Source organism: Triturus cristatus, chromosome 3_1, assembly GCF_964204655.1.
Source record: "Triturus cristatus chromosome 3_1, aTriCri1.1, whole genome shotgun sequence".
Classification (NCBI taxonomy): domain Eukaryota; kingdom Metazoa; phylum Chordata; class Amphibia; order Caudata; family Salamandridae; genus Triturus; species Triturus cristatus.
In genome coordinates, this window is record NC_140583.1 from 854,410,382 (window position 1) to 854,436,851 (window position 26,470).

Genomic DNA, 26,470 nt, shown 5'->3' on the forward strand with positions numbered 1-26,470 from the left:
GCCTTCCTCGATGCCTATGTTATAACGCACAGTGCTATGCCATACATATTGCAATTTGGGATCCATATCTTTGTCACAGTGCATATGCAACGTTACACTCCCCAGCACATATTTTATATAACAACTTTAGAGACTAGTTAGGTTACACAACACTGCCCTGTGCATATTACACTCCAAGGCGCACATCGCATAGCACGCGCTAGTGCCTGTGCTATCTCGTGCTCTCCAATGAATCTGTCATTGCGCACAATGTATTGCATATTATATTTCACGCCCGGTTCATCTTATATCACACTTTTTGGTGCATAGTTTATACCATACACTATATCTAGTTTTCATTTTCAATCGTGCTCTCAGGACTATGTTCTATATAACACAGTGTTCACCTACCCTTTTCACGGGCATTACATTTTGCGATAGGGGGTGGAGGGTCAGGGGGTGTTTCTGCCAAGTGAGCCCGGAGTCACAGTCACAAACGTCCTCTTCTTCCTGAATAAAAGTGAGATTATGCTGCATACTTGTTCATATTTTAAGTAGTTCGCACAGACACACGTTTTAAACAATAAAGTTCCTAATACCCGCCTTCTCTGAACAGTTAGCTTGCTGCCCCATCCCCCTCCTCCCTATCCTCTGTTGTGTGAATCCATGGACTAGCCTCCTCCCTCCTGCCATGCATGGTCTGATGTGCTGCCACTGCCCTCAATTTAGTATGATGTACCAGTCCCCTCCTCCTACCCTCCATTGCCCAATTCTATGCCCCATCATTGACCTCCTGCTTAAACTCTGTGCTTAGTTTGCTGCCTCTATTCTCCTTCCCCCTGCCCTCCGATGTCTTTGTGCATGCCCCTGCTCCATCCTTTTTGCCCACCATGTTCCATGGACCTGCCACTCCTATCTACTCTGAGTGTTCTGTTGAGCTGCCACTCCCCTCCCACCTGCCTAGCATTGTCAGATGACTGTAACCTGTCCCTGCCACCTCCACCCTGCCTGTCCACATGCCATGCCCCTATCCTCTTCCTCCTGTCCTACATGGTCCATTGTACTGCCACACCCTTCTGCCCTCCCTGGTCTGTTGTGCTGCAACTGCTCCTCCTGCCTGCCCCGTGCGGTCTGTTGTGAGGCCCCTTCCCCTGAACTTTCTTGTCTGTGCACAGGTCCTGACCCTCCCTTCTATCCTCCATCGTCCTTTGTGCATGCCCCTGCACCCTCCTTCTTGCCCATCATAGCCATTGTGCTGCCACTAACCCTCCCACTTGCCATGCATGGTCGTCTGTGCTGCCATGGCCCCTCCCACCTTCCCTGTGTGGTCAGTTAGCTGCCCCTGACCCCCTCCCACCTTCCCTCCATGGTCTGTGTGTATGCCATCACAGTCTCACTGTTGCTCTTCATGGTGTGTCTTGCTTCTAGTGCCCATCCTGCCTGACCTCCATGGCTATCTTGCTGCTCCTGCCCTGCCCCCTTGCCCCCAGCCCTCTGTTTACATGTGCAGACCCCTACTCCCTCCCTCCTGGCTTGTCTGTTCCATTGTAATGCCCCTGATCCTTCCCTCCTGCCCTTTATGGTCTGTTATGCTGCAGCTTTCTCTCCTGTCTGTCCATTATGGTCAGCTAGCTACCATTGCCTCTTGCCCCTCTGTTCTCTGTTGTCCATGTGCATGGTCCTGTCCCCTCCCTCTTGCTTTCTATGGATTGTTGTGCTGCACTCCCGTCCCGCATGCCCTGTGTGGTGTATTGTGCTGCTGCAAACCCTGATGCCTGCCCTGCAGGGTCAGTTTGGTGCACCTCTCCATGTCCCTCCTGTCCTCTGTTATCCAAGTCCATGTCCCTACCCCATTTCCTTCCATGATCCAATGTACCATACTTGCGAACATTTTGAACTTGGTAAGAGGGAGATTTTGAAAAAAACCTTGGGTATTGATTTTCCCCTTTGAGTTACATTGAAAAAGAGGAGATTGTAGACAGGAGACAGATCAAATATAAGCCCATTTGAGCTTAAAAACATTGGACGTTTCCTGGCTGAATCGGGTCTGTTGGCATGTATGGTTGTACTACCATTGCCTCTTCCTTCTGCCCACAATGGTCTATTACATTGCCACAGCCTCTCTTGCAAGTCCTGTATTGTTAGTTTGTTGCCCCTGCCCCCCTTTCCACTGCCCTCCATAGTCTGTTGTGCTGCCACGGCCCTTCCTGCCTGCTCAGTGTGCTTAAATTGTTGCCTTTGCACCCTCCTACCTGCCTTCAATTTTCAGAGTCCGTGCCCCTGGCCTCTGCCTCTCAACAGTATCCTAATGAACAACTAGATTGCTAACATTCTATATTTATTACAAAAGTGTGGAACGCCTGACGTCATCTTGATGTAATCAAAACTGTAATACCTAGAGCATTTCCTTTAGAAATTACATATATGAGAGGGTCTTATTGGCATCAAAATTATGGTTAGTGCTCTAAAAGACTAAAATAAGGACATATTTTCTGAGTTTTCAAATGGCGACAAAGCACTTTTAAATTATTTGTTATCTTTATGTTTTTTTATCCAGTTGACCACTTGATTAAATGTTGCACTTAGGGGAGAGGATGTGGTGTTACTTCCAGAACTGCAGACTTTGCAACTGGGGAACAGGTTGGAGTTTCTGCTTCAGCTCGACATTCTGTGATTCTGGTCAAATCACTTAGTCTCCCCATGTCTACAACCAAAATGAATTTGTTCATGTGTGATGTAACCAATGCTCATGTAAAGCACTCCAATACCTGACAAGTCTGCACTATATAACACTGCAAAAACACAAAATAATAAGTGTTTTGCACACTTCTGTCATTGGGCTATATTTGGGCTACATCTGGGTGATTTTGGGCTACATTTGGGCTCTTTTGTCTCCGGTGGTCATCTTGGGAGATTTATTTGTTATGAAGTTTCCTAATTTCCTCATGTACTGCAGTCTCCTCAGTAGGAAATGCTTTCAGTTTTTTACTTTGATTCCATCATGAAGGTATTCAGATATGTCACACATTTGCCATAAATTCTGAAAGTTAGCACTCTAGTTGCTCATTAGATCACTGTAGTAAAACTACTGTTCACCATGGAAGTCTGCTCCTGGTATTAAAAGTGCATGTTTCAGTCTGCATGTCAGAGTTTTTTAATGAAATAGAAGAGGATTTGAGAAGTCACTCAAAATGTGCCCTCACTTTCTTTCTTCAGCATTAATCATAATTTCTATGGCAAAATGAACCCCCTCATTGTGTTCCTTTTTAAATTAAATGTTTTAAGTGTTACCAGTTTATTCCAATCAAGATGGCTTCAGGTGTGTCATACTTTGGTTATAATGCAGACAGTAAGCGCTCTAGTTGTTTTTAAGAACACTCTGGAACATTCTGTCATTGGGCTATACTTGGGCTACATCTGGGTGATATTTGGGCTACATTTGGGCTCTTTTGTCTCTGGTGGCCATCTTGGGAGACTTATTTGTTATGAAGTTTCCTAATTTCCTCATTTACTGCAGTCTCCTCAGTAGGAAATACTTTCAGTTTTTTACTTTGATTCCATCAAGAAGGCATTCAGATGTGTCACACATTTGCCATAAATTCAGAATGTTAGCACTCTTTTTGCTCATTAGATCACTGTAGTAAAGCTACTGCTCACCAAGGAAAACTGCTGCTGGTATTGAAAGTGCATGTTTCAGTCTGCATGTCAGAATTTTTTAATGAAATAAAAGAGGATTTCAGAAGTCAAAATGTGCCCTAGTTTTTCTTTCTGCAGCACTAATCATACTTGTTATGGAAAAATGAACCCCCTCATTTTGTTTCTTTTTAAATTAAATGTTTTAAGAGTTACCACTTTAATCCAAGCAAGATGGCTTCAGGTGTGCCATACGTTTATCATAAGTAGGACTGTTAGCGCTCTAGTTGTTCTTTGGAACACTCTGGGAAGCTGCAGTAGAACACAAAGGAATCAACTGACAGTCTCTGCCCTTGTTGGATGTACATGTTTTACTGAGAATGTCAGACTTCATTCTCACATGACTGAGAAAGATAATGTGAATTTACAGAAAATAAGCTCTCAGTTTAGCTTATAGATCACCTTCCAAACCTCTCTGGGAAAAGCATGAGAAAATATTTTTCTCTCAATCATGATATCCCAGCAGAAGGCTTTTTCACATGGTGAAATCACCTTAGAACATACCACAATTTCTAAAATGAGTATGGTACCATCAACAAATGATTTATAATGTAACTAAAGTCTTAAAACCTTCTATTCACTGCAATGCTTTTTAATGAGGTGCTATCATGTATATTGGTCCCAAGATGGCTGCCAACACTTCTTGGATGAAGTGCTGACAGCCAATCGGATCTCAGGATGAGATGTGTGGTTAGGCTCCGCCCACATATATATATGATTTTACTTTTGATTTTCTCAGGAACTACTGAACAGATTGACACCAGACCTGCAAAAGGCACTTCCCTGAGCTGAGGACTACCTCTCTGCCAAATTTCAAGTAATTCTGTTCAGCCGTTCGGGCTGTACCTTGGACTAAAGGTCCCTATGGAAAATTTCATGGGGAAAATGCGTTTTGGGACCCCCCTTTTTTCTCAGCCCCCGCTTGACGAATCACCCCGAGACTTTCAGGGTAGGAGCGGAGCGCCCCACCTATTTTGAAAATTACGCGAGGATTCGTCAACCGGCGCCAAAGTTATTCCAAATAGAATGTTGCGGATTTCCTATGGAAACACGGTCCTAACTATAACTATCTACTGGCGACCGCCAGTAGATAATATACATATATATATATATATATCACCCAACATTGCTCCTTCTGGACAGCGGACACCCATGGAAGGCGGTGCACGCGCCAGCAGAGCGCAGTGGCAGTAATTTCCCACAAGACAGTCAAAAAAGTTTGTGCGCTCTCAGGATCAAGAATTCACAATCCAAGTTAACTTGCAATCAGGTTTATTCCACCACAACGCGTTTCAACTGCATCCGCAGCCTTGATCACGTGTACTACGTGCTCAAAAGTAAAACGTCTTTTAACACCAGACGTGAAGTCAGCAACACAAATGATGGACTTCGCATTCTGCATTTGGCAGACATGTTAGAGTGGAAAACGCAAGCCGCAGTAGTAATAATACATCAAATAACCCAAATACATGAATATGTCGGAAGGTCCGCACAATTACATGGTTAAGCTGATGTGTAGCAAATATGTCATAATACAAGTGCATAGATAAATGAGCGCTTGGCTTATGCATAAATGGTAACTCTAACAAACAAAATGAAATAAAATAAACAAACACAAAGTGTGTGCCTGGTCCGTGAATAGAAGGAAACAAAGTGTGTTGGCAAAGCACTCTAAGTGTCCCGAAATCCCATGATGTTTGGCAACGCTTAATCGCATACCACATCGCGTACTCCTCAGACATGCCCTGGTCGGCATGTCCAAGACTTAGCCTCTGGCAACCTGTGCACGTCTAATACAAGGGTAAGGAACCTAGTTCTCATGGTGCGTATAGCTCTGCCACAGGCACCACAGTGCATGCTATTGTACGTATTACTAAGGTGAGGAACATGAATCGCATGGTGCTCTACAATGGTTGGGACGCAAAGTGCATTTGTGTTGCCGTGTGGTTAGTCATGCGGTAAGCCTTGCATCGGATCCAACAGTGTTAGTGCCACAATATGATAGAACGCACAATGCGTGTGACACTGCTAGACGCAAAGCGTATAGAGGGTGCCTTCAGAAATCTGACTGAAAATACAGACCAGTCATATAGTAGTTCTGCTGTGTTGCGATCCCCAATCCAGTGCTATTGTGTCCAAAACAATCCCAAATGTGAATTCGAAGAAAAGGTTAGGTGACCCGTGAAAGTGGATAGGTCCCTTCCTTCCCTCCTGCAAAATAAACAAAATAAAATAAGAGTTAAAATACGGCGCAACAATGTTACTCCGTAACACAAGAGTTTCTCAAGCACAGTTCAAAGAAGGAGAAGGTATTAGGCAGGACAACTAAGTTACAAGGATTTGAAAGTAAGAAAAAACTGAATAATTAAAAGGAAACGTAGCAGAGATATCTAGGTGACAGTGTCACAATAAATGTAGAAATAACATTTGCAAGTTCCAAAACATGATGAAGACATGTAGAAAACATTTAGAAGACATATAGGTGGTAGTCATGAACATGTCTAAAGTTATAAAGAGCTAATCTATTCTTTACTGAGGTGTATAGCGAGTTCCTCGTCCTGGTTCAGACCCCATGGCGCCCTGGTCTGTAAGTTAACAATGTATTTCGACTCTCTCTGCCTAAGCCTGAGAACCCTGTTTCCTCCTCTATGATCCAACCGGATCTGTTTGAGTATAAAGTACTTCAACAATGAGGAGTTTGAGAAATGTTTATCCTGATAGGGATGTGCCACTGGATATTTGGGGTCTCTATTGGTGATGGCACGTTTATGCTATAGGATTCTCTTTTTCGCCATCAGCATAGTGCTGCCTATATAATGGAGCTTACAGGGACACTCAATCACGTAAACCACGAAAGTGGTGCTACACGTCAAAAACTATATAATGGTCTTTTTACCGGTGCCATGAGTAAATTGATTGCGGAAACTGCTGGTCAGACAGGCCTTGCAATGTCCGCATGGAAAGAACCCTTTGAGATCATGACCCCCCACATCCTGCTTCGGGGTGATGTCACTGTGTACCAACATATCTCTTATGTTCCTACCCCGTCTGAAAGTGATGTTGGGTTTCTCAGAGATGGTGTAACCTATGCTGTTGTCACTTTTCAGGGTTTCCCACTTACGTGCTAGGATACGTCTAATCTTGTCTGAATCAGAGTTATAGGTCATAATAACCCTGGTACTAGTTTTCAATGACTCTACCTCAATGGGTGTCTTGTCTGCGAGTGTGTCAGTTCTACTTATGCCCTCTGCTCTGTCTATGGCTTTTTTAAGTACCCATGTAGGATAACCCCTGGCCTTGAATCTCTCAATCATGTTGGTACTCTATATTCTGTATGCCTCAATGCTGCTACAGGTTCTTCTTGTCCTCAGCAGTTCACCGTAAGGAATACTCCACTTGAGTGATTCAGGGTGACTGCGTAGGGCATGAAGGACACTGTTGCCCGCTGTGTTTTTGTGGAATAAGGAAGTATGTATACTGTTCTGTCTGATCTCCACTTTGACATCCAGGTATTCCCCACTACTGTCGCTAATGTTGCCTGTGAGCTGTATGTTGCGATCATTCCTGTTGAGTTCTTCTATAAACTCATTAGCTTCAGTTTGTAAGCCCTTCCAAATAATAAACAAGTCATCAATATACCTGAGCCAAAGTTCTACCTTGGTGGGTGTGGCGTCTAACTGACCTACTAACCCAAAGGTCTGTCCTTCTTCAACTTACCAGCCACAAATGCAGCAGCTCCCACTATTATACATGAAAAGAGCTTCTCAATTGCAGCAACAATATTCTGTTTCGCCTTCCTGGTCAACCACTGACCCTCCTTCAACCTGTGCGCTCCCTTCGAGCAACAGCAGCAACTGCATCCAGCAAACCACTGGCCAGAATGACGTCCTCCCACCGCAGCCAATCACCATCCACGCAACCAGCTCCCTGAAGGTGAAGCACACAATGTGAAACTAAAGGTTTCCGGTGCTAAACTAATATATCACTATAGAAATAGAGGAAGAAAAAAGCACTGGCCCTGGTTTCCAATTAAATGCAGTGGCCATCTTGAAGTAGTCACAAATTATCTTGTATGTTGCAAAAATGATCAATTCCCCCCAAAAAACACGAACAAAGGTGCATTTTTGGGGCGAATTCAACCTTTTAACTTCAATTAAGGCACGTGCGGAAAACAATACATTTATCAAAGAATAGAAAATATAATTTTAATGGCATTCAGAAGCTCTCACATTTTCTGTTATTAAACTGCACAACCTTACCAAGAAAATGATGAACATGTTTGGCATTAATAGGAGTTGTGTTGTCACTTCTGCAGAGGCAAAGTTCTTTATAGGAAAACACATTACTCGAATTTGAAATGTTTGATACGAATTATAAAACTGACAGAGACAGGAATCATTGTAAACTAGTGCTGTTCGTATTCAGACCTCAGCAGACCCCCCACGATATTGAGTACACCTTGGGTGCGATCAAGGAAACAAAAGGAGACAAAAACACCAAAAAATGCTCCTTGTTTTAGTGAGCGGGTGTGGCATAACCCTTTGACGACTTTGGAACTGTAGAACCGGGTTCCAGTCTATGCGACAGCTCTCTCAGTGTCTACAAAAAACAAAAATGCAGAGACATGCGGATCTGAAAAATGTTAATTAAACAATGGCAAATGTTTATTAGCCTTGAACGCGTACAGGAAAAAACTGACATTTCAAACACACTGCCTGAAACAAAAAGAAATAAATAGTATGCTTCAACAAACCTACATGCACCAAAGAGCAAGCCTACAAGTAACAGGGGCATGCTCCATGGGAGAGGTTGACACACAAAAAGGAGGGACATATAACCAACTTTAACCACACAGGAGCAAGCCTTTGCGAAGGAGGTGCAAAGCAACAAATTAAAAGCGATGGGGGGGGGGCAGTAAGCTCACAGAGTAGATACAGCATGTCTTGAAGAGATAGCGCATTCTCTGCATAGGCGAGACCTAAAAAGGGAAAGTGCGATCATCCCTCAAATTCATAACTACTGGTAGCTCTGTGCTTTTTAGCGAAGCTACCACACAGATGTTTAGAACTCAAAATATACAGTGACTGGAGAGACAAAATAGCAGCAGAGATTTAGAGTAGAGATGTCCACACTACTAAATGCAGTAGCCCAAGTTCAAATGGCGATGTGTGCTCTTCAGCCTGGTGGATTTCCCTGTTTTGTGCATATGTGGGTTCTCCATTGCATTTACAAAGGCTGACCAGGTAACACGTTGGTCAATGATGCCTGGATGGGATGCCCTTGATGCCCAGTATTTGTTACCAGTGAGCATCATAAAGACAGTTAGTCACACTTAATGATCCCAGGAAGTGGTGAATTGACTGAGCCCCTATACAACAAACACCAAGCCAGGCATTGATGTCTGCCTAGTCCTCTTCTGCTCTACAAGTTTTACCAGTTTCCTGGGGGTGAACGGTAGGGAAAGAAGACAGATTCTACACCTAGCTGGCTGGTGAACACATTCCTGCCCTTTCTTTCCAGACAATATACCATTCCTGGATGTCACCCCAGTGGGATATGTAAGTTAACAATCAGGTAAGCAAACAAGCTCTAACTAATATCTGTACTATACATGTTATTAGACAGATAATGAGTTTTGGATGAACAACTGTAGGGAATAGCAGGCATATTGGCAAATATTAAATCAAGACAGTTACAAGTAATAATTATAGTGGCCTAATGACAGGCAATTGTCATAGCAAGCAATGCTTAACTTCTAAGAAATTGACAAATGTTGCACTGATGGGAAGACTGAAACACATGATTATAAGTCAGTCTTACATCTGGCACTGCCTGTTCTACTTTGCAGTCTTATTCCAAGAGTTCAAATCCAACCATCCCAAACTTTAAGGCCCCATCTAGAAGAGTTTTTTCAACATGTTCAGTTTTATGGTATTTCTTACAGACATGTAAAGCTGTCATTCGGGCAGCCTAGAATGCCTCATCATTTCATAAAATAAATGATATATTTAGCTTAAATAAACAGGTGGTATCAAATGTTGAGGCGTAATATATATTTAGCATAACATGAACATAAGAAAATGTTAACAACAGCTCTGTATGAGAAAATTGTGCCTGTTTCATACTTTGGATTTTACAGGTATCTGAAGAGTAATGAACCATAAGGTCCTGAATCAGAGGGAGATACAAACAGTGTTGAGTGGGAAAGGGGGAGGGAGAAAGGTGAGGGAAAATCCCATAACTGACATTATTGCTCCAACAGGAGCGTAGTGTGTTCACATGAGCTTATTAATCTCTCAGTATTCATACAGTAGTTTTCCATCCTCTTTTACTGGGGATCTGATGAGGATTAACTGATTCCCTGTAACATGCTTATTTACATCTAGTGTGCTCACTTCAAATTTTGTCAAGTGGATCTAAGGAGGTCTGAGGTCCTCTGTTGCTATCTAGAAGTGCCATGACTTAATCCTACATAATTCAGTCTCTCATTAAGTCAGGATATGCAACTTTACACTTCCAACTGTAAGGGGTGAGTGCCAAACATATTATTTGTGCTTATCAAGGAGAAACAATAATGATTGAGTTGTATGTGACATGTCATTTTTATATTGGATTGCCTTTGTATATCTAAGAATGCCTACAATAGCCTGGAAAGAAGTAGTACACAAATTAAGGATTTGATTCTCTCCAATGGGAGTGAATGACCAATAAACGTAACCTAAAGTGCACGCTGCCCTTTGCTTCATATACTCTTCACTTTAATTATAAGGAAAGCGAGCTATATCATCAGGTGGCTGTTCATCTAGCAGTCTGCTGCACATTTTGGGGGATTTACTCTTTATTGATGTAAAAGGTTATTATGCAATATTTCCAGTCTTTTGATTGTACTGTTTTGGCTGACTGAGAAATGTGATAACAGGAGCCCTTAAACGAAACCTAGGGTAAGAGACCAGGATGGCTAGATACATGCACAGCTGCAGGCTTTGATGAACCTGGAAATAGAAGCTATTGTAATTTTGGAAGCAAGTTCATTGACCAAGCACTTGCATACTGTAATGAAGTAAACACAGATACATGGAGCGATTGGTAATATTTTAGAATGATTGCATAAAAATTGGTATGGAATGATTGTGGTAATGTAATAGTGTGAATATTGTTTTTAACTTATTTCATGTTGAATTGTTGATGATTTATATAAACTAATGATAACGAATGAGTAAAAGATTAATACATATATGCAAAGTAATTGTTATTTTGATGGAACTTGCTATTGTCCTTTTTTATGTTTTAGGTTCCCATTCCAATGACTGAAGGTCTTGATCCAATTTCCATGCTAACAGATGATGCAACAATTGCTAAATGGAACAACGAAGGACTGCCTAGTGATAACATGTCCACACAAAATGGCACTATTCTCACGAATTGTGAACGATGGCCTCTGCTGATCGATCCCCAGCTCCAGGGAATCAAATGGATAAAGAGTAGATACGGCTCTACTCTAAAAGTCATCCACCTGGGTCAAAGAGGGTATGAGATGGTAGTGTGTGTGTGTGTGTGTGTATATATTTAAAAGTGTGTGTGGGTGGGTGTGTAGGTTTGGTTGTGTGGAGTACTGTCCTTCTGTGTTTCCTCTGATATGGGTCTCCAGCATGTGTGTATGTCGGGGACATGTATGACTGCATGTGTGTACAAACCTATGGTTCCCTACTCATACAGTATGGTGTACTATGGAATACATGAACTCAATGAAATGTTGGTCTGCCTGTTAAGGCAAAAGGGTATACAAACTGAGTAGGATGGTCTTCCTGCACCTTGTACAGTCATCCACAATACATCAAAGCATGTCTAGATCAGAGAAGGCTCCTTTTATAAGTGCCTGAGCCCTACTTGGTTCTTGCAGTTGAGTACTATGGGACTTCTTTAGAGTTTGATGGATAGAGTACTCCATCACAAATGTGGTGGATACCCCATCCACAGTATTGCAAATGCATTATAGTCAATGGCACTTGTAATATGAAGGATGGGACATCGCACCTTTGTGACAAGGTCTCTGTCTGCCAAACTCTAAAAAGGATCTAGATATCCAAGTCTAAATGGTGTTGGTACCTAATCGCAAGATTACTTAATGAGGAAAGAAAAATGAATCTATAATTAAAAATCACACTTTTGAAACATGCATTACCAGAGTGGGGAATTTATATCACACAACGCGCAGTCGACGGCAATTTTCATTAAAGACAAGAAGTCTTAATGCTTAATTTGTCCAAAGGACAACTAGGCATAACATTACAGTTACAAGAGGTGTGGCATTCTGTGCTCAAAACAATCAGTGTGGCTTTAGCAAGTCCCAATATAGTGAGAAATGTATGAACACTTGTGATTTTATGACTATTCGATAGTCCAAGGTTGACTGGGCCACCCTGAACCTGCCTCCAGTCAAATAATTTATCTGATAGAGACATCTAGCTGCAGATTAATTACCTTAGAATTATCCCAAGCATCAGACTGGATCTGGAAATATTTTGTGAGCAGTACCCCGGTAGGTGGCATTGTTTGTATCCGCGTGGCATCGTCTGTACCAGAAGTGACGTGCACAGTGCCTATATAGGTTACCACCCAAGCACGCTAACGTCAGTTCTTTTCTTTCACACCAGTCAGCAGAGACCTAGAGACAAGCTGCCACCCAGTCCCTTTTTGATTGACCTTTTGTCGTATATTTTTTTGAGACATTGTCTCCTGGTTTGGCAGGGATGTCTAGGAGGAAGGCTGGTTTTAAGCCCTGTGTGCCTGTCACCAACAGATGATGGTGATGGACCCACACCTCATCTGCCTCTGGTGTCTCGAGTGCTACGATGACCCAAGATCTGCATTGACTGTCACGCCATGTACCCCAACACCTTGAGAAAGCGATCCCTCAAGCTCATTGCCACTCGATGGGCGATGGTCTTGATGCCGGTCTAGAGGAAGTTCCCTGGATTGGTTGCAGAGCCATCGTTCATCAATGCATTCTAAGTTGTTCGGACACTCCAGTAAGTCTTACAAAAAGAAGAAGAACAAGAAGTCAAAGAGATCTTCGATTTCACCCCATTCGATGAAGTCATCTGATGAGATGAGGGGACGTTGGCATTCAAGGCCTAGCTCTGCGGTCTCCACACCTACCCAAGTTTCCCGTATTTGGAGCAACACCCGCCCAACTCTGAGTTTTATGAGGTCATGCACCTCATAGTTAGATGCTCAAGCAATACCTCCCCAGAGATGGGTCTGCAAAATGATTTCACACTAGAAAGTCCTGCAGGACAGAGTGGGCAAAAAGCCTGCTCCTGCGGACCTTACTGTCCAGGTAGTAGTGCTTACTAAACAAGTGCAGAGATGCCCACATTGCTACCTGGCGCATGTCCAGGACCGGGACTCCACATGCTAACGCAGTGGTCACAGCCTTGACTCTGTTAGAATGAGTATGCAAACCATCAGGGGGTTTGCTTCTAGGACAATGTGTAGCAGATTTGTAAACAGAGCACAATCCATCAAGAGATTGTCCATTTGTGTATCACCTTCACTTTCTGGGCTCCGACATACCCTACAAAGAGTTGTTCATCCACCCGAAAGTCTTTTGTGCAGTCATGGTAGAACGACAACACTCTCTTTGGGTCCAGTCAGTAGAGTTGCTCCTCTTCCTTAGAGGAAAGAGGGGGAGCATAAATGGTAGGCAGGGTGATGGAATGGCCTACCTGAAAGGGAGTGACCGCTTTTAGGAAGAAGGAAGCTCTAGTGAGAAGGACCAGCTTTTGTGGGAAGATGTTGAAATATGGAGGCTTAGATGACAAAGCCTAGCGCTCACTGACCCTCTGGGCAGATGTTATTGCCACTACAAAGGCCGTCTTGATGGTAAGGAGCCTGATAAGATGGTTGTGTAGCGGCTCAAAAGGAGCGCACATCAGAAACGTCAGAACCAAAGTTAGGTCCCACTGAGTCATGATGAAGGGAGAAGATGGAAATAAGTGTTGCAGACCTTTAATTAACCTGTGTACAATAGGGGACTTGAAAAGGGATTGCAGATCATGGCAACCACAGGAATGCTGAAATGGCAGAATGATAACTTTTAAGGTGCCCAAGGCTGAGCCCTGCTGGGCAAGAGAAAGGACAAACAGAAGGGCCAGAGAGTGGGGAGCAGACAGGGGTCAACCTTTTTTTCTGCTCACCATGCGACAAAGAGCATGCCTACACCGTCTTGGTGGCGGGGCGCATGGTGCCAAGATGACATTACAGACTTTAGGCAGAAGGTCAAATGCTATCAACTGTCAGCACTCAATCTCCATGCACGAAGGCGTAGTGTCGACAGATTTGGGTGGAGAACCCTCCCCTGCTGCTGTGACAGAAGATCCTCCCGTAGAGGCAACATGAGTTGAGGTCTGATGGCCATGCTCAATAGCTTGTGATACCAGGCTCTCTAAACCCAGTCCAGAGTCACAAGAATGACTTGGGTCAGGTGGCTCCTGATCTTGAGAACCCTAGGCAGGAGTGGTATGGGCGGAAAGGCGTACAGGAGGCCTGAGCTCCACTTGAGATGAAAAGTGTCTCTGAAGGAGAGCCACCTTGGAACTCCAGTGCTCAGAACTGCTGACATTGCATGTTCTCTGTGGTGGTGAACAGATCAAACGAAGGAACTCCCCACTGCTGAAAGAGACCTTGCACCACCTCCGGAAGGCGATGCAATTCTTGATCCACTATGTATCTTCAGTTGAGTTTGTCCACTGTAGCGTTCAAAGATCCCGCCATGTGTTGAACCACCAGTGAAACGTCCTGACATTCCAGTAATGTCCAGAGATGCAAGGCCTCTTGACAAGAGGTACACAACCACACCCTTCCCTGATTGTTGCAGTACCACATGATAGTGGTTTTGTTTGTGAACAACTCCACAAGCCTTCCCTTGATGCAGGATAGAAAGGCTTTCAATGACAACCGGATTGTCCGGAGCTCCAACAGGCAGATGTGGACACTGAGTGGAGCTGGTAAGTCCAAAGGCGAGGAAGGTGAACTGAAAGTACTACAATTTGGAGAACCCAGCAGTCTGATGTTATCAACCTCCAATAAAGCAGGTTATGGCGTATGCTGCCTCCCACTTGGTGCCCATGATGGTCGAAGGGCAAACTAAAGAAGCTTAAGGCTGCAGATGCCGGAGGAATGAGGGAATGCCTTGACCTCAGGCTACTGGACCCACGGAGCCTGTGGGTATCACATCCTTAGCTACGCAGGGGCTGGGAAGCTTGCGTGCCGTGGTGGCTGGGTGGGTAGAGATGGAGCTGGGAGCCCCTGCGGTGGCAACGAAAGGAGTGAAAGGTAAACTGGGGTTGGTGACTTGGTCGTAGCACTGCTGTCCTTGTCACAGAAGAGATGAGAGCCATCAAAGAGCATGTCCATGAGTGAGGCCTGGACATCCCCTAAAAAGCCAGTGGTTTTCAACCAGGCATGGCACCCAAGGACCACCAATGAAGAAACTGCTCTGTCCAGTGAGTCGGTCATATCCAGCCCACAACATTTAGTGAACTAAGCAGCATCCCTCCCATTAACAATAGTTTAGGAGAGTATGACTTGGGCCTCCTCTGAGACCATAGGCAGCACATGCGCAGCCAAGTCCCAGAATGAGTTGGAGTATCGGCCCAAAAGGCACCCGTGTTCACCGACCACAGTTCCAGGCTGGGGGAAGAAAAGATCTTCTTGCCTAAGTTATCCAGCCTCTTCGATTCCCTGTCTAATGAAGTGGTGGGGAATTTGGATGTGGAGGCTTGGACCACCAATCTCTCCAGGGTGGAGTGTTGGGTGAGGAAGTTGGGGTACCCTGGGGCAGGGCGATGACAGCAGGCAATTGTCCTATTCACAGGAACCTCTCCGTAGGGCTTGGGCCAGGCTCTGGTAAGAGGGCTTCATTAAAAGGGAGAAGCAGTTCAGAAGGGGTGACTCCTGGCTGAAGGTCCTTCACAAAGACATTTGACTTGACAGCGAAGGAGGGAAACTGAAGGTCCAGGACCTCAGCTGACCCTCCTCACCATCCTTGCAAATGAGGCTCCCTCCTCCATAGGCATGGTAGGGGGAGAGACCAAGCCAGTATCCTGTCCACTGACATCCACCAAATCCTCACATTGGTTGTCCTCATTGGGGTCCAGGGGCTGGTATTCATAAGGGTACAGTGGACCCACACACTCTTCCTCAAGTCCTAGCCCATTGGATTAGGGCTCAGACTTCTGCCTGGATAGAATGCCTTCACTCAGAGCTGTAGTGAGTGTCGGATGGCGCCCAACTGGCTCCGTGTTGGAGTCAGGGATAAGAATGGGGGACAGTCAGGAGCCTAGCGCGTAACCAAGATGGCCGCGTAGGCTCAAGGCTCCCGAGGGCCTCCGCAACGTCCCACGTCTATCCTGAATTAATCCTGGTTTTGTCGACGGGCTTTTGTTGCTGAACTTGAGCAGAGGTGCCATCCGTTCTCCAAATTCAAATCGGGCTCGGGGAACCGGAATGGTTGCGATCTGAAGTTTACGGCCTATCCGGAACACGAGTTGGTGAGGTGCCCGGGTACGAAGTGAACAACAGCGGCATGCAGGGCCTGGCCTGTCACGTACCCCGCACTTTCACTTTCGTTTTCGCACCTGTTTGCTGACATCGGCTGAGGGACCTTGATGTTCCAGAGGAGCGTGGATGGTGGAGTGTTTGGCCTGGATCCCGGACTATACACAGGCTACAGTCCGTGACGGCTGTGGTCCCTTGAATTAGCTATCTGGTCCCTACTCCTGTGCTGGCAGGTGCCGATCTCAGTGGTCACCAGACGATGGCGGCGAGGCTGGACGGAGACAAGCAGAAACCCAAGAATACCCGGCGGGGAGTTTACACCCAGGCTAATAACATGGACCGCTATGCGCAGACAAAGGGATCCCCTGGTGGGTCGCATAAATCGCTGGAAAGGTCCAAGGATGTCTCGGGCCTATCTGCTGACTTGACTTTGATAGATGTCATGGACGCCATTGAGGAGATGAAGGCTGCAGTGGGTCAGCAGTTTGATACCCTGGCTCGTAAATTGGATGCGGTCCTGATCGATGTAAATCTGGTCAGGGCGGATCTGTCTAAAACAAATGAGCGGGTCAATGCTTTGAACCACACAGCGTCGAATCTAACTGTGGACGTGGCGGCCCTGCAAACGGAGGTTCGTAGGTTACGGCTGGCCAGTGACCTAACTGACCGTCGACTTGAGGATTCCGAAAGCAGGGCCAGGCGGAACAATGTTCGCATAATTGGGGTACCGGAACGATCGGAGAACCCTGCTGCTGACCTTTTTGTGGAGGATCTGGTGGTCAACCATCTCGCACCCAAGGGGCTGAGCAAATTCTTTGCGGTGGAACGGGCTCACAGAATTCCGGGTGGTGCGCCGAAAGTGGGTGCTCTCCCGCGGCCTATAATTGCCCGACTTTTTAACTTTCGGGACAGAGATGCTATCCTTCAGGCGTCGAGGGTGAATGGGCCGCTGAAGTTTGACAACTCCAACGTCAGCTTCTATCCGGACTTTACGCAAGCGGTCCAAAAACAACGACTGGGATTCTTGGGCGTCAAACGGCGCTTGAGGGACATGGAGCTGAAGTATGCGCTGCTATTTCCGGCCAGGTTGCGGGTTGAATTCGAGGATCGCTCGCATTTCTTCAACCGGCCGGAGGCGGTTGGAGACTGGTTGGATACCCTTCCCCGGAGTCGAGGTCGGGATGGTCAGACGGCGGAGAGTGGCGAAAGTTCGGCAGAACAGGACTAGAACTTTGGTTCCCGGTGATGGACTAGGCTGGTGACGTTTTGTACCTTAGCTCTATGGGACTCAAGTTTGGTGTAATATGCCCTTCAAATGCTCGGGGGTTGTGGAGAGCATATTGGGGCCCTTTCCTCCTTCAGGGGTTCTTTTAGTGGTTCAGTATATGTTAGGGCGACAGGCACACTGCAAGTTGGGGGGGCTGTTCGGGCTCAATCAGGGGTGCAGGGAGGGGGGAGTTGTGGTTTGGATATTGTGGGGGAGGGGGGGTGTTGGGGACTGTTTGTTTGTTTCACAAGGCAATGTGAGGTTAGCTGCTGATTTGTCCTGGTTGTGTTCTCCGGGATGTGGGCATCATGCTCGGGAGCGGGGTGGGGGGTAAGGGATTGAGAATACTTTCGTGGAATGTGAACGGACTGGGGGATAGGATCAAGCGCGGGGTGGTGTTGCAGTTTTTGAAACGGATCTCGCCCGACATTGTTTTCCTGCAGGAGACACATCTGATTGGGAACTCCTTCCATGCCCTGAATAGGCAGGGCTATCGCCTTGCTGTTCACTCTGGTTTCACTTCTGGCTCTAGGGGAGTGGGTATCTTGGTCAGGGCCTCTCTCCCGTTGGAGGTGGACGAGGTGCTCCACGATGATAGAGGGCGATATGCAGCATTGGTGGGGAGATGGGAGGGTAGAACTGTTTCGCTCGTTGCTGTCTATGTGCCACCGGGATTGCAGACGGCTACATTTGCTGATTTGGGGCGTTTGGTCCTGGGACTCCCTGGGGGGGTTCTGGTGTTAGGGGGTGATTTTAACACTGTTGTATCCGGTATAGAGGACCGGCACCCCCCCAGGGATCTCCCTAGAGCCCAGGCCTAGCTGGGTGGCTTTCTAGATACTTTAGGACTTATAGATTGCTGGAGATTGATGCACCCGGGACAGGCACAATACACCTTCCACTCGGGGGCCCACGGGAGTCTCTCGAGACTTGATTATATACTTATGCCGGCGTTCCAGGCTGGAATGATCGGGGAGGTGCGTCATTTGGCCCGAGGTATTTCTGACCATTCCCCTCTATTGTTGCAGATGGAGGTTGTTCCTGGGGCAGAGGGAAGAGTAGCGCCAATTAACCCCTGGTATTTACGTAACCCTAATATTCGTGCGGAACTGGTTAAGTCCATTGATCATTACTTCGACGATAATGTAGGGTCAGTGTCGTCTGCTGTCTCCCTATGGGAAGGTTATAAAACGGTGATCCGGGGGCATGCCTTGTCTCTTATTTCCCATGCTAGGAGGTGCGGGAGGGAAGAGGTGGTCCGCCTGGAAACTGACATAGCTGAGATGGAGGGGGATTTGGAGCGGGGTGTTACGGATGAGAAAGTGCACGTTCTCAGCCTTAAACAGTCAGATTATAGAGCGCTGGTCACGGATGCTGCTAAAATGATGAGTAGAGAGCAACAAGGACGACTGTATGATGTGGGAGATAAGGCCGGAAAGTTGATTGCTTGGTTGGACAAGAAGGAGAGAGCGAGTAGAGTGGTGCCGGTTGTGGAGAGAGTGGATGGCGTGTGTGTGACTGACCCGGTAGAAATTGTTAACTGCTTCGCAGATTACTTCCGTGGGGTATACTCTCCGGTCTCTGGGCGTTCGGAGGAGGACTCTCGTCGGTTGCTTAGAGATATTGCATTGCCGTCCCTCTCGGAGGCTGATAGCATGTTGATGGAGGCGAAGTTGTCGCCGGATGAGATTGCTTTGGCCATTCGCTCGATCGCTTCTGGTAAGGCCATGGGTCCCAATGGTCTCCCCATTGAACTATATAAGTTGCGCCCAGATAAGATAGCACCGTATCTCCGTGACATGTTCCTCGCTGCACGGGCGGCGGGCTCCCTCCCCCTTGACCAACGTCTTGCCACCATAGTTGTGATACATAAAGAGGGGAAGCCGCGAGACCGCTGTGCCTCCTACAGGCCAATCTCGTTGTTGAACGCGGAACCCAAAATCCTGGCTAAGGTATTGGCCAATCGTCTGGTTCGGGTCGTGGGCGACTTGATTCATCAGGACCAGTCCGGTTTTATACCTCATCGTAATACCGCCCTGAACCTGAGGCGGTTGCATGGCGTGCTTGCTAGAGCGGAGTTTATGCATGAGCGGGCCATCTTGGCGTCTTTGGACGCTACCATGGCGTTCGATACTTTAGAGTGGCCGTATATTTGGGCTGCATTCGCGAAATTCGGGTTTGGCCCTGAATTCATTGGGTGGGTAAAATTACTATACGCTGACCCATTGGCGCAGGTGGTGGTAAATGGTAGGGTGTCGGCTCCCCTCGCGCTGGGGAGAGGTACGCGACAGGGCTGTCCGTTGTCGCCCCTCCTCTTTGCACTTTCTTTAGAACCTCTCGCTGCCTGGTATCGTTGGGAGCCGTCGTTGCGGGGCATTAGATGGACACCGGAATTTGAGGACCGTGTCTCCCTTTATGCTGATGACATCCTTTTGTATCTCACCTCTCCTCGAAAGTCCCTAATTGTATTGGTGGACGTATTGAATTCCTTCGGTCGTAATTCTGGCCTGGTTATCAACTGGGCCACGTCATGTGTTTACGTCCTCTCGGGCGAGGCCCCCCTCCTGCCGCGGGGGTGCCCTATTCAGATTGCTACATTGGGGTTCAAATATTTGGGAATCTTCATATCACTGGACCCCGCGGTCCGCTATGAGCGAAACCTTCTCCCTCCACTCCAGCGATTGAAGGCCGACGTCGCGCGGTGGCGACGGCTTCCGCTCTCGCCGCTCGGACGGGCGGCACTGTTTAAAATGATGTCGCTGCCTCGCTTCTTGTATGCTTTACAAAATACGCTAGATGTCGTGCTGGCCCGTTACTTCCGTGAGGTGGAGGGTCTTTAGCGCCAACTGTTTTGGGACGGGCGACCGAGGATCGCCCTCGCCAAGTTGACACTCCCTTGGTATGATGGGGGTGTTGCCCTCCCCGATATTAAAAGATACTATTGGGCATCTCAGTTGGCGGCGGTGAACCACGGGATATACGGTCCTGCTTTGAATCCGGCCTTCGAGATGGATAAGTTATTACTTCCGGGCGGGGATTACAATAGGGCACTGTATTCGGCGACTCCGGATGCACGGTTGACGGGACCAACGCAAGTTGCGGTACGCGTGTGGCATGCGGCGAATGCTGCGATGGGGTGGAGGGATCGCTTGACTCGAGCGACGCCGTTGTATGCCTCCCAGCGCTTGGGTTGTCTGTGGAAAACGAAAGGCTTCGAGAAATGGGATATGATTGGTATAAGTAAGGTGGGTGACCTCTGGGCGAAAGGGTCCTTTAAAACGTTTGAAATGCTCAAAACTGAATACAAATTAAATGATAGGGAGTACTTCCGATATGCACAGGTCTACCATGCGCTGTGTTCGGTTTTTACGGAGGTTGCTGCTATCCCAGAATATTCCCCGTTGGAAGATAGACTGTTAGATGGCTATGTGCCCGACAGCACTATTTCTCTGATCTATAAAAATCTTATTAATGATCGTACGGACTTGCTGACCCATCTGCGGGAGGCGTGGACGGCTGACGGATTGGAACTGGACGATGAGGATTGGGTATCGGCGGTGGCCTCCCCGAAAGAGGTGGCGATCCCGGCCCGCCTTAGATTTGTGCAGCTGAAGATACTCCATAGAGTGTATGTCACAGGGCCTGGCTTGATACGTATGGGTTATTCGAGGGATGGAATGTGTAAGCGTGGCTGTGGCTTGTTGGGTACCTTTCTTCATATCCTATGGCAATGTTCGGAGGTCGTGCGATTTTGGAACGGAGTACATACTGTAATGGAGGAGGTCACGCATGTCGCTTTGTTACCAGAGGCCAGGAGGTGTTTGCTGAATGTCTGGGAACCAAATGACTATAATGCGGCGCAGACGCAGTGGGTGACTTTGGGGTACATGGTGGCTAAGCGCAATATCGCACAGTTGTGGGGTTCCCCGAGGCCACCTACGGTTTCGGCATGGAAGGAGAATATGGATTTGTGTATGTTCAGGGAGAAGACGGTGTATGTGGCGAGAGGCAAGCCTGGGAGGTGGACTAAGGTGTGGGGTCCATGGAATTCCTATTGTGGAAATATTTGCGCTCCGCCTCTGCCGCGAGAGGTCGACGTCGCTTTGTCCCCCTAGCCGCGCATTCTACGTAGTTGTGTATGCTTTGTCCTCTTCTCCGCTGCCCCCCACTGCCACCTCCTGTCAAGAGTTATTCCAGATAATGTGGATCTTCCCCCGTCCTGGGGAGCGCACGCTGCTATTTCGGACTCTCATTGCCTTGTTTGTGTGTTATTGTTTTTTTTTTTCTTCTATTTTAAAATATGAAACCGTCCTTTTTGATCGCCCTTGGACTGTGGCCGCGGCCTGTTATATGTGCTTACGAATTACCGGGAGCTTTTGCTTCTGGCTCACTTGAATGTATGGCGCTGCCTTGCTGGCTCCCGAGCTTTCTAGCGGCCGGCCCTTGTGGTTGTAGGCCCTTGTTTGTATCCTTTTTAATGTGTAATAAAGGTTTCTTATAAAAAAAAAAAAAAAAAGAATGGGGGCAGTGCCATCGGGGACATCGGCAGTGGGGTTGGCACCAGGGAAGGTCAAGGGGACTTAACCAGCGTTGGTCCACATCCGTCCATAGAACCCAGGGGCCGGGAGGAAATCTACAAGCATAAAACCCTTAGAGGCTTCTCCCGTCTCCAATGGGCATCTATGCTAAAGTTTTTGCAGGGAGGCCAACGTACACACATTGACACTGAAAACCATGGATATATTGCAAGTGAGAGAGGGAGTGTATTTCCGCTCCCCACAGTGTCTGTTAAGAGGCTGTATCGTGGAGAGTGAAACCACTTTTCACCCCTGGCAATCAGTGTCCTGTCCTAATTTCTCTGTCTATCTTGAGCTCTTGTGTTTCCGTATTAGTCCACTCCCCTGGCTGTATTCTCCCCTGGTAATCGCATGACTGTCCCTGAGGCCTCTGACAGGCTTATTTCTCTTCCAGGTTGGTATGCCACTGCTATTGGTCATCCTGGGCCTCTGATACTTGCCTTCAACCAGATAGCTTTACCAGTCAACTGTGCACAGCAGTCATGTTGACTTTTCTTTGAGCCACTGGGAGTGCCTGGCCCGATTCTCTTCTGTGTTATTTGGGTTATGTTAGAGAGGAAGAATGAGAGAAAATGAGAGAGAGAGCAAGAGAGAGAGAGAGAGAGAGACTGACTCTGTTCATCTATGTCTACTTGCATGGTCTTTGTCTTGTGTCTGTACAAGGATTGAGACTGCCTGGGATTGAGACTGCCTGACTTAGCTAGGCCTTCTTTCTTCAGCACTGGGCCTTCACACCCATGGGCCTCGTTTCCAAGTTGTGTGGATTGCCTCCCTCTTCTCCAGAGACAATTAATGTGTGGAATTCCAGCCCACTCTGTAAGAGACTGCCATTGTCACATTGACTCAATGTCGCTTTCTGATGTTATGAAAGTCTTTTTCCTTAAAACTTTCTATATATTAGTCCTTTTTTTATTAGAGAAAAATGTTTATCTTTTTGATTAGAATGTCATCCCATTGGTTAATATCTTAAATCCGCCATGTTGTATTATGTGTATTAAGACCCTCAATGTCCTGTTCCAAAAGTGTTACTTCCTCTGCTGCACCATGCTATTACTTTGATTTATTGAATGTCACTCAAGTGGGTTTAAGGTTCCAATTTGAACTTTTCATCTAGTTTGTATTTGTTACCCATCTCCTAATGATATTAATAGTCCCATCTTAATTTTGTCTCAGCATTGATTCAGTCTCCCTGCTGGATCTGTAGAACTCCTCCTGCGCCCACCTCTTATCAAGATAGAGCTACACATCCACTGCCCACCTACTCCTAACTCCATTTGCACTCACCTATTTCCCCCAGGTGGGCAGTCTCTGCACAACCTCTAAGTCCATCTCCTCCATGCAGGCAGTGTGAACACTCTCACCTTCCCTTCCACCTAGCACCTTCTCTCTTGTCTGCTTTTATCCTCTCAATCAGCTGATTCCGTTTGGGGTGGTGGGTTTGCTGGGAGTGTTCATCTGTAGGTTATGCGCCTGATTATTATATGCCACTAGAGAGACTGTGTAGAGTTTTACTGTGGCTTTGTAGGATTCGTTGCTGTGTCTGCAGGATAAATGTGTGTATCTGTGCAGGGTATTTTATGTCTCGGTAGGATTATATATCTCTACAGGTTGAGTGTGTTTCTTTCGAGGAGGACGTTGAACTGTGATGGTTCGTAAGTGTACTTGTATGACTGTGCATGGTATGTATGTTTGTGTGTCAAGCAGGGGAAGCTTCAGGCTGGAGAACCTAAGCAGGTGGGGGACTGTTCGTGTGCAGATTGCTTTGCTGCAGTAAGATATGTGTTACATGAATGATGGATGTGTGCCTGTAGGTTATTTAGTCAGAATATCATAAACAAAAATGTCGTGGGACAAAATATTGTGTTAAGAATTTGGAGGACAAAAGTATCTTAAAGGTAAGTTTATATAGTTAAGTAATGTTTTTTTATAATAACTCCATATATGTACCTTGACAATTTATATATCTTTAAGGTACTTAGATGTGGAATTAAGAATAGTAAATCTATACTTGCCTATTTGCACTGACCTACTCGATATTTTGGTCCTCGATATTTTTTACATGATATTCTGTCCACACAATATTTTTGTTTCTGATTTTCTGTCAGTGATCCTGCCTGTAGAGACCATGTTTGTTTTTTGCCATTGCGTTGGTGTGTTTGCGTGAGATCTTTCTCAAATGTGTGAGCTTGTGTTGGAGTGCTCAGGCACTCCTCTTTGCCTCAGTTTACTATAGAGGTCTCCACGATCTCTAATTCAAAATAAGGAGAGCCATGGATAGAAAAGGATAGAAAAAGATGGTAATTGTGAGAAGTTTGCCTGGTATATGCTGTCCTCTAATTATAGTGGGCACCTTGTACCAGTCCAAACAACCCCTTATTGATGATAGGTTAAAGACAACTTTTATTGAAAGCTATCCTAGTGGTAGCTATGGAGAGCAGCCTTCAGGCTAAGTCTTGAAGGAATGTAAAGCAGCTTGTTTTACCAGTCTATAATCTCTTGAATGGCTAAATGAAAGGCAACCACACCAGGTATATATATATATATATATATATAAAATATATGTATTTATTTCTAAACACACCCTCCAAGTCTCTTTATGACGCTAGAGGTCAAAACACATAAGTTACATTTCAATAGTACAGCAAAATAGCACAATTATACGTCAGGCCCTAGGGGCAAGTCAAACTATATACTAAAATAGTGGTATTAGAACCACAACTTAACTAGACACAAGGCCTAGAACCTGAAGAATCGCCGGGACCTCAAGGAACCACCCAAGGTGGTGACACAGGGGACCCACGGGGGCCCGGTGCAGTGTGAGAACACAGCCGCGAGCTCCCGTTAGCTTCTATGGGGTTAGATTTTTAAACATTAGGGACACTTAGAAATGAGTCAGAACCAAACCCTTAGGGACTTAGGAAGTTCTAGGGTCAACACCCACAGGAGCACCGGAGTACTCGTGTTACCTCACCCAGGGAAGCCGGGTGCATAGGTGTCAAATGGTGTCGGGTCGCGTTGTCGTTTTCAATGGGAGCTGGCAAATACGTGCTGCTGCCGGGAAGATGCGAAGTGTCTGAAAAGATCAAAGCCTGGATCGAAGTCGAGAAGAACCTGAAAGCAGAGGGGACAGAGTCTGGGTTACTTGCCAGTGACCAGGGGCACGATAGACGAATGCCCACCGATGTCGGATGTTTCAGGTGAAGAAGGTGAAGCTTGACTCTTCAGCCACGAGGACCAGGAGGCATCGAGGACAACCAGGAGCTGGATTCGAACTGTCCCACAAAGGATGTCGAGTGCAGCAGCGTCGGTGTCCGGATTGGACACAACAAGCTTTGGCAAAAGCAACCCATGCAGAAAGGAGAAAGATGCTTCGGTGCAGACCAGCAAGGTCTGAGGAACTCACCACTTGGTAGGGAGTCAGGGCACGTCTGGAGCAACCAGGGAGGCCCAAGGTAAATCAAAGTTGCCTTCTCAGGGACCCACCAGTTGACAGACCAGGGATTGCGAGAGAGCCTTGAGAGGAAACACAAAATGGCGTCCCACGGTCACTCGGGGTTACTAGGCCAACAATCTTCGGTGGATGCTCTGCTTGAGGTGGGGGCTACAAGTAACGCCAAGCACGACTTCAAGAGACATTGAGAAGTCAATGCACTTGCAAAAATGCCCTGTGACCAGGAGTTCCGGTTCCACGCTACTCACGAGGGCTGTGGGTCTCAGCTTTGCAAGGGACTCGGCTCGGCCTCTGAGATGTGTGAAAATCCTCTTCTTGGGCTGCAAATACTTCAGAGTCTGGTGGAAGCTTTGGAAATGAAGACCAGAAAAATGCTTCATTGGTGCCTGCCAAGCTGGGAAGTCACTCCTTGACCGCAAGGTAGATTTCTTCAGTCCTCTAGTCTTGAGTAGAGCGTCGAATTTCCAGGATTCAGCTTCAGAGTTTGGTCCAGGGATATCTAAAGTCCTTTTGCCAGGGGTTCCTTACTTATACCTAAGGAAGAGGTTGGACTAGCTCTGGGGACCCACCTATGGGAGGGTTTGGAAAGAGGGGTGGCTACACCCATTTCCTTTGTCCAGTTTCACGCCAGAGCAGGGACTGGAAGCCCCTGATCTGGTTTGAGCTGGACTATGCACAGGGACACCAAATGTGCCCCCAGTGCAGGACTTCAAAGCACTCTGAGAGTGTTCCCACCCAGCCCCAATACACATCATCCTGTCTGGGAGGTGGTTACACCTCCCTTTGACAGGTAGCCTATTGTCCAGGCCTCGCCTGCCGGAGTTTCGGTCAGCAGCAGGAGGCCAGACCTGTCTGTGGCTGCAGCATACATTTTGTGATGTCATGGCTCTGTTAAGGTTCTACTGGGTATACCAGTGCTGCCATGTCGCTTCCTCTAGAAGG

General features: G+C 46.7%; 1 protein-coding gene across 1 annotated transcript in view; it reads left to right on the top strand.

Annotated features, from left to right (window-relative positions):
• Positions 1 to 26,470, top strand: part of LOC146861181 (dynein axonemal heavy chain 11-like) — a 2,741,463-nt gene that overhangs the window by 2,244,649 nt on the left and 470,344 nt on the right. Inside the window, exon 56 of the mRNA XM_085646213.1 lies at positions 10,964 to 11,199. Within this exon, the coding sequence (XP_085502339.1) occupies positions 10,964 to 11,199 (236 nt within the window). The remainder of the gene's footprint in view (positions 1 to 10,963; positions 11,200 to 26,470) is intronic.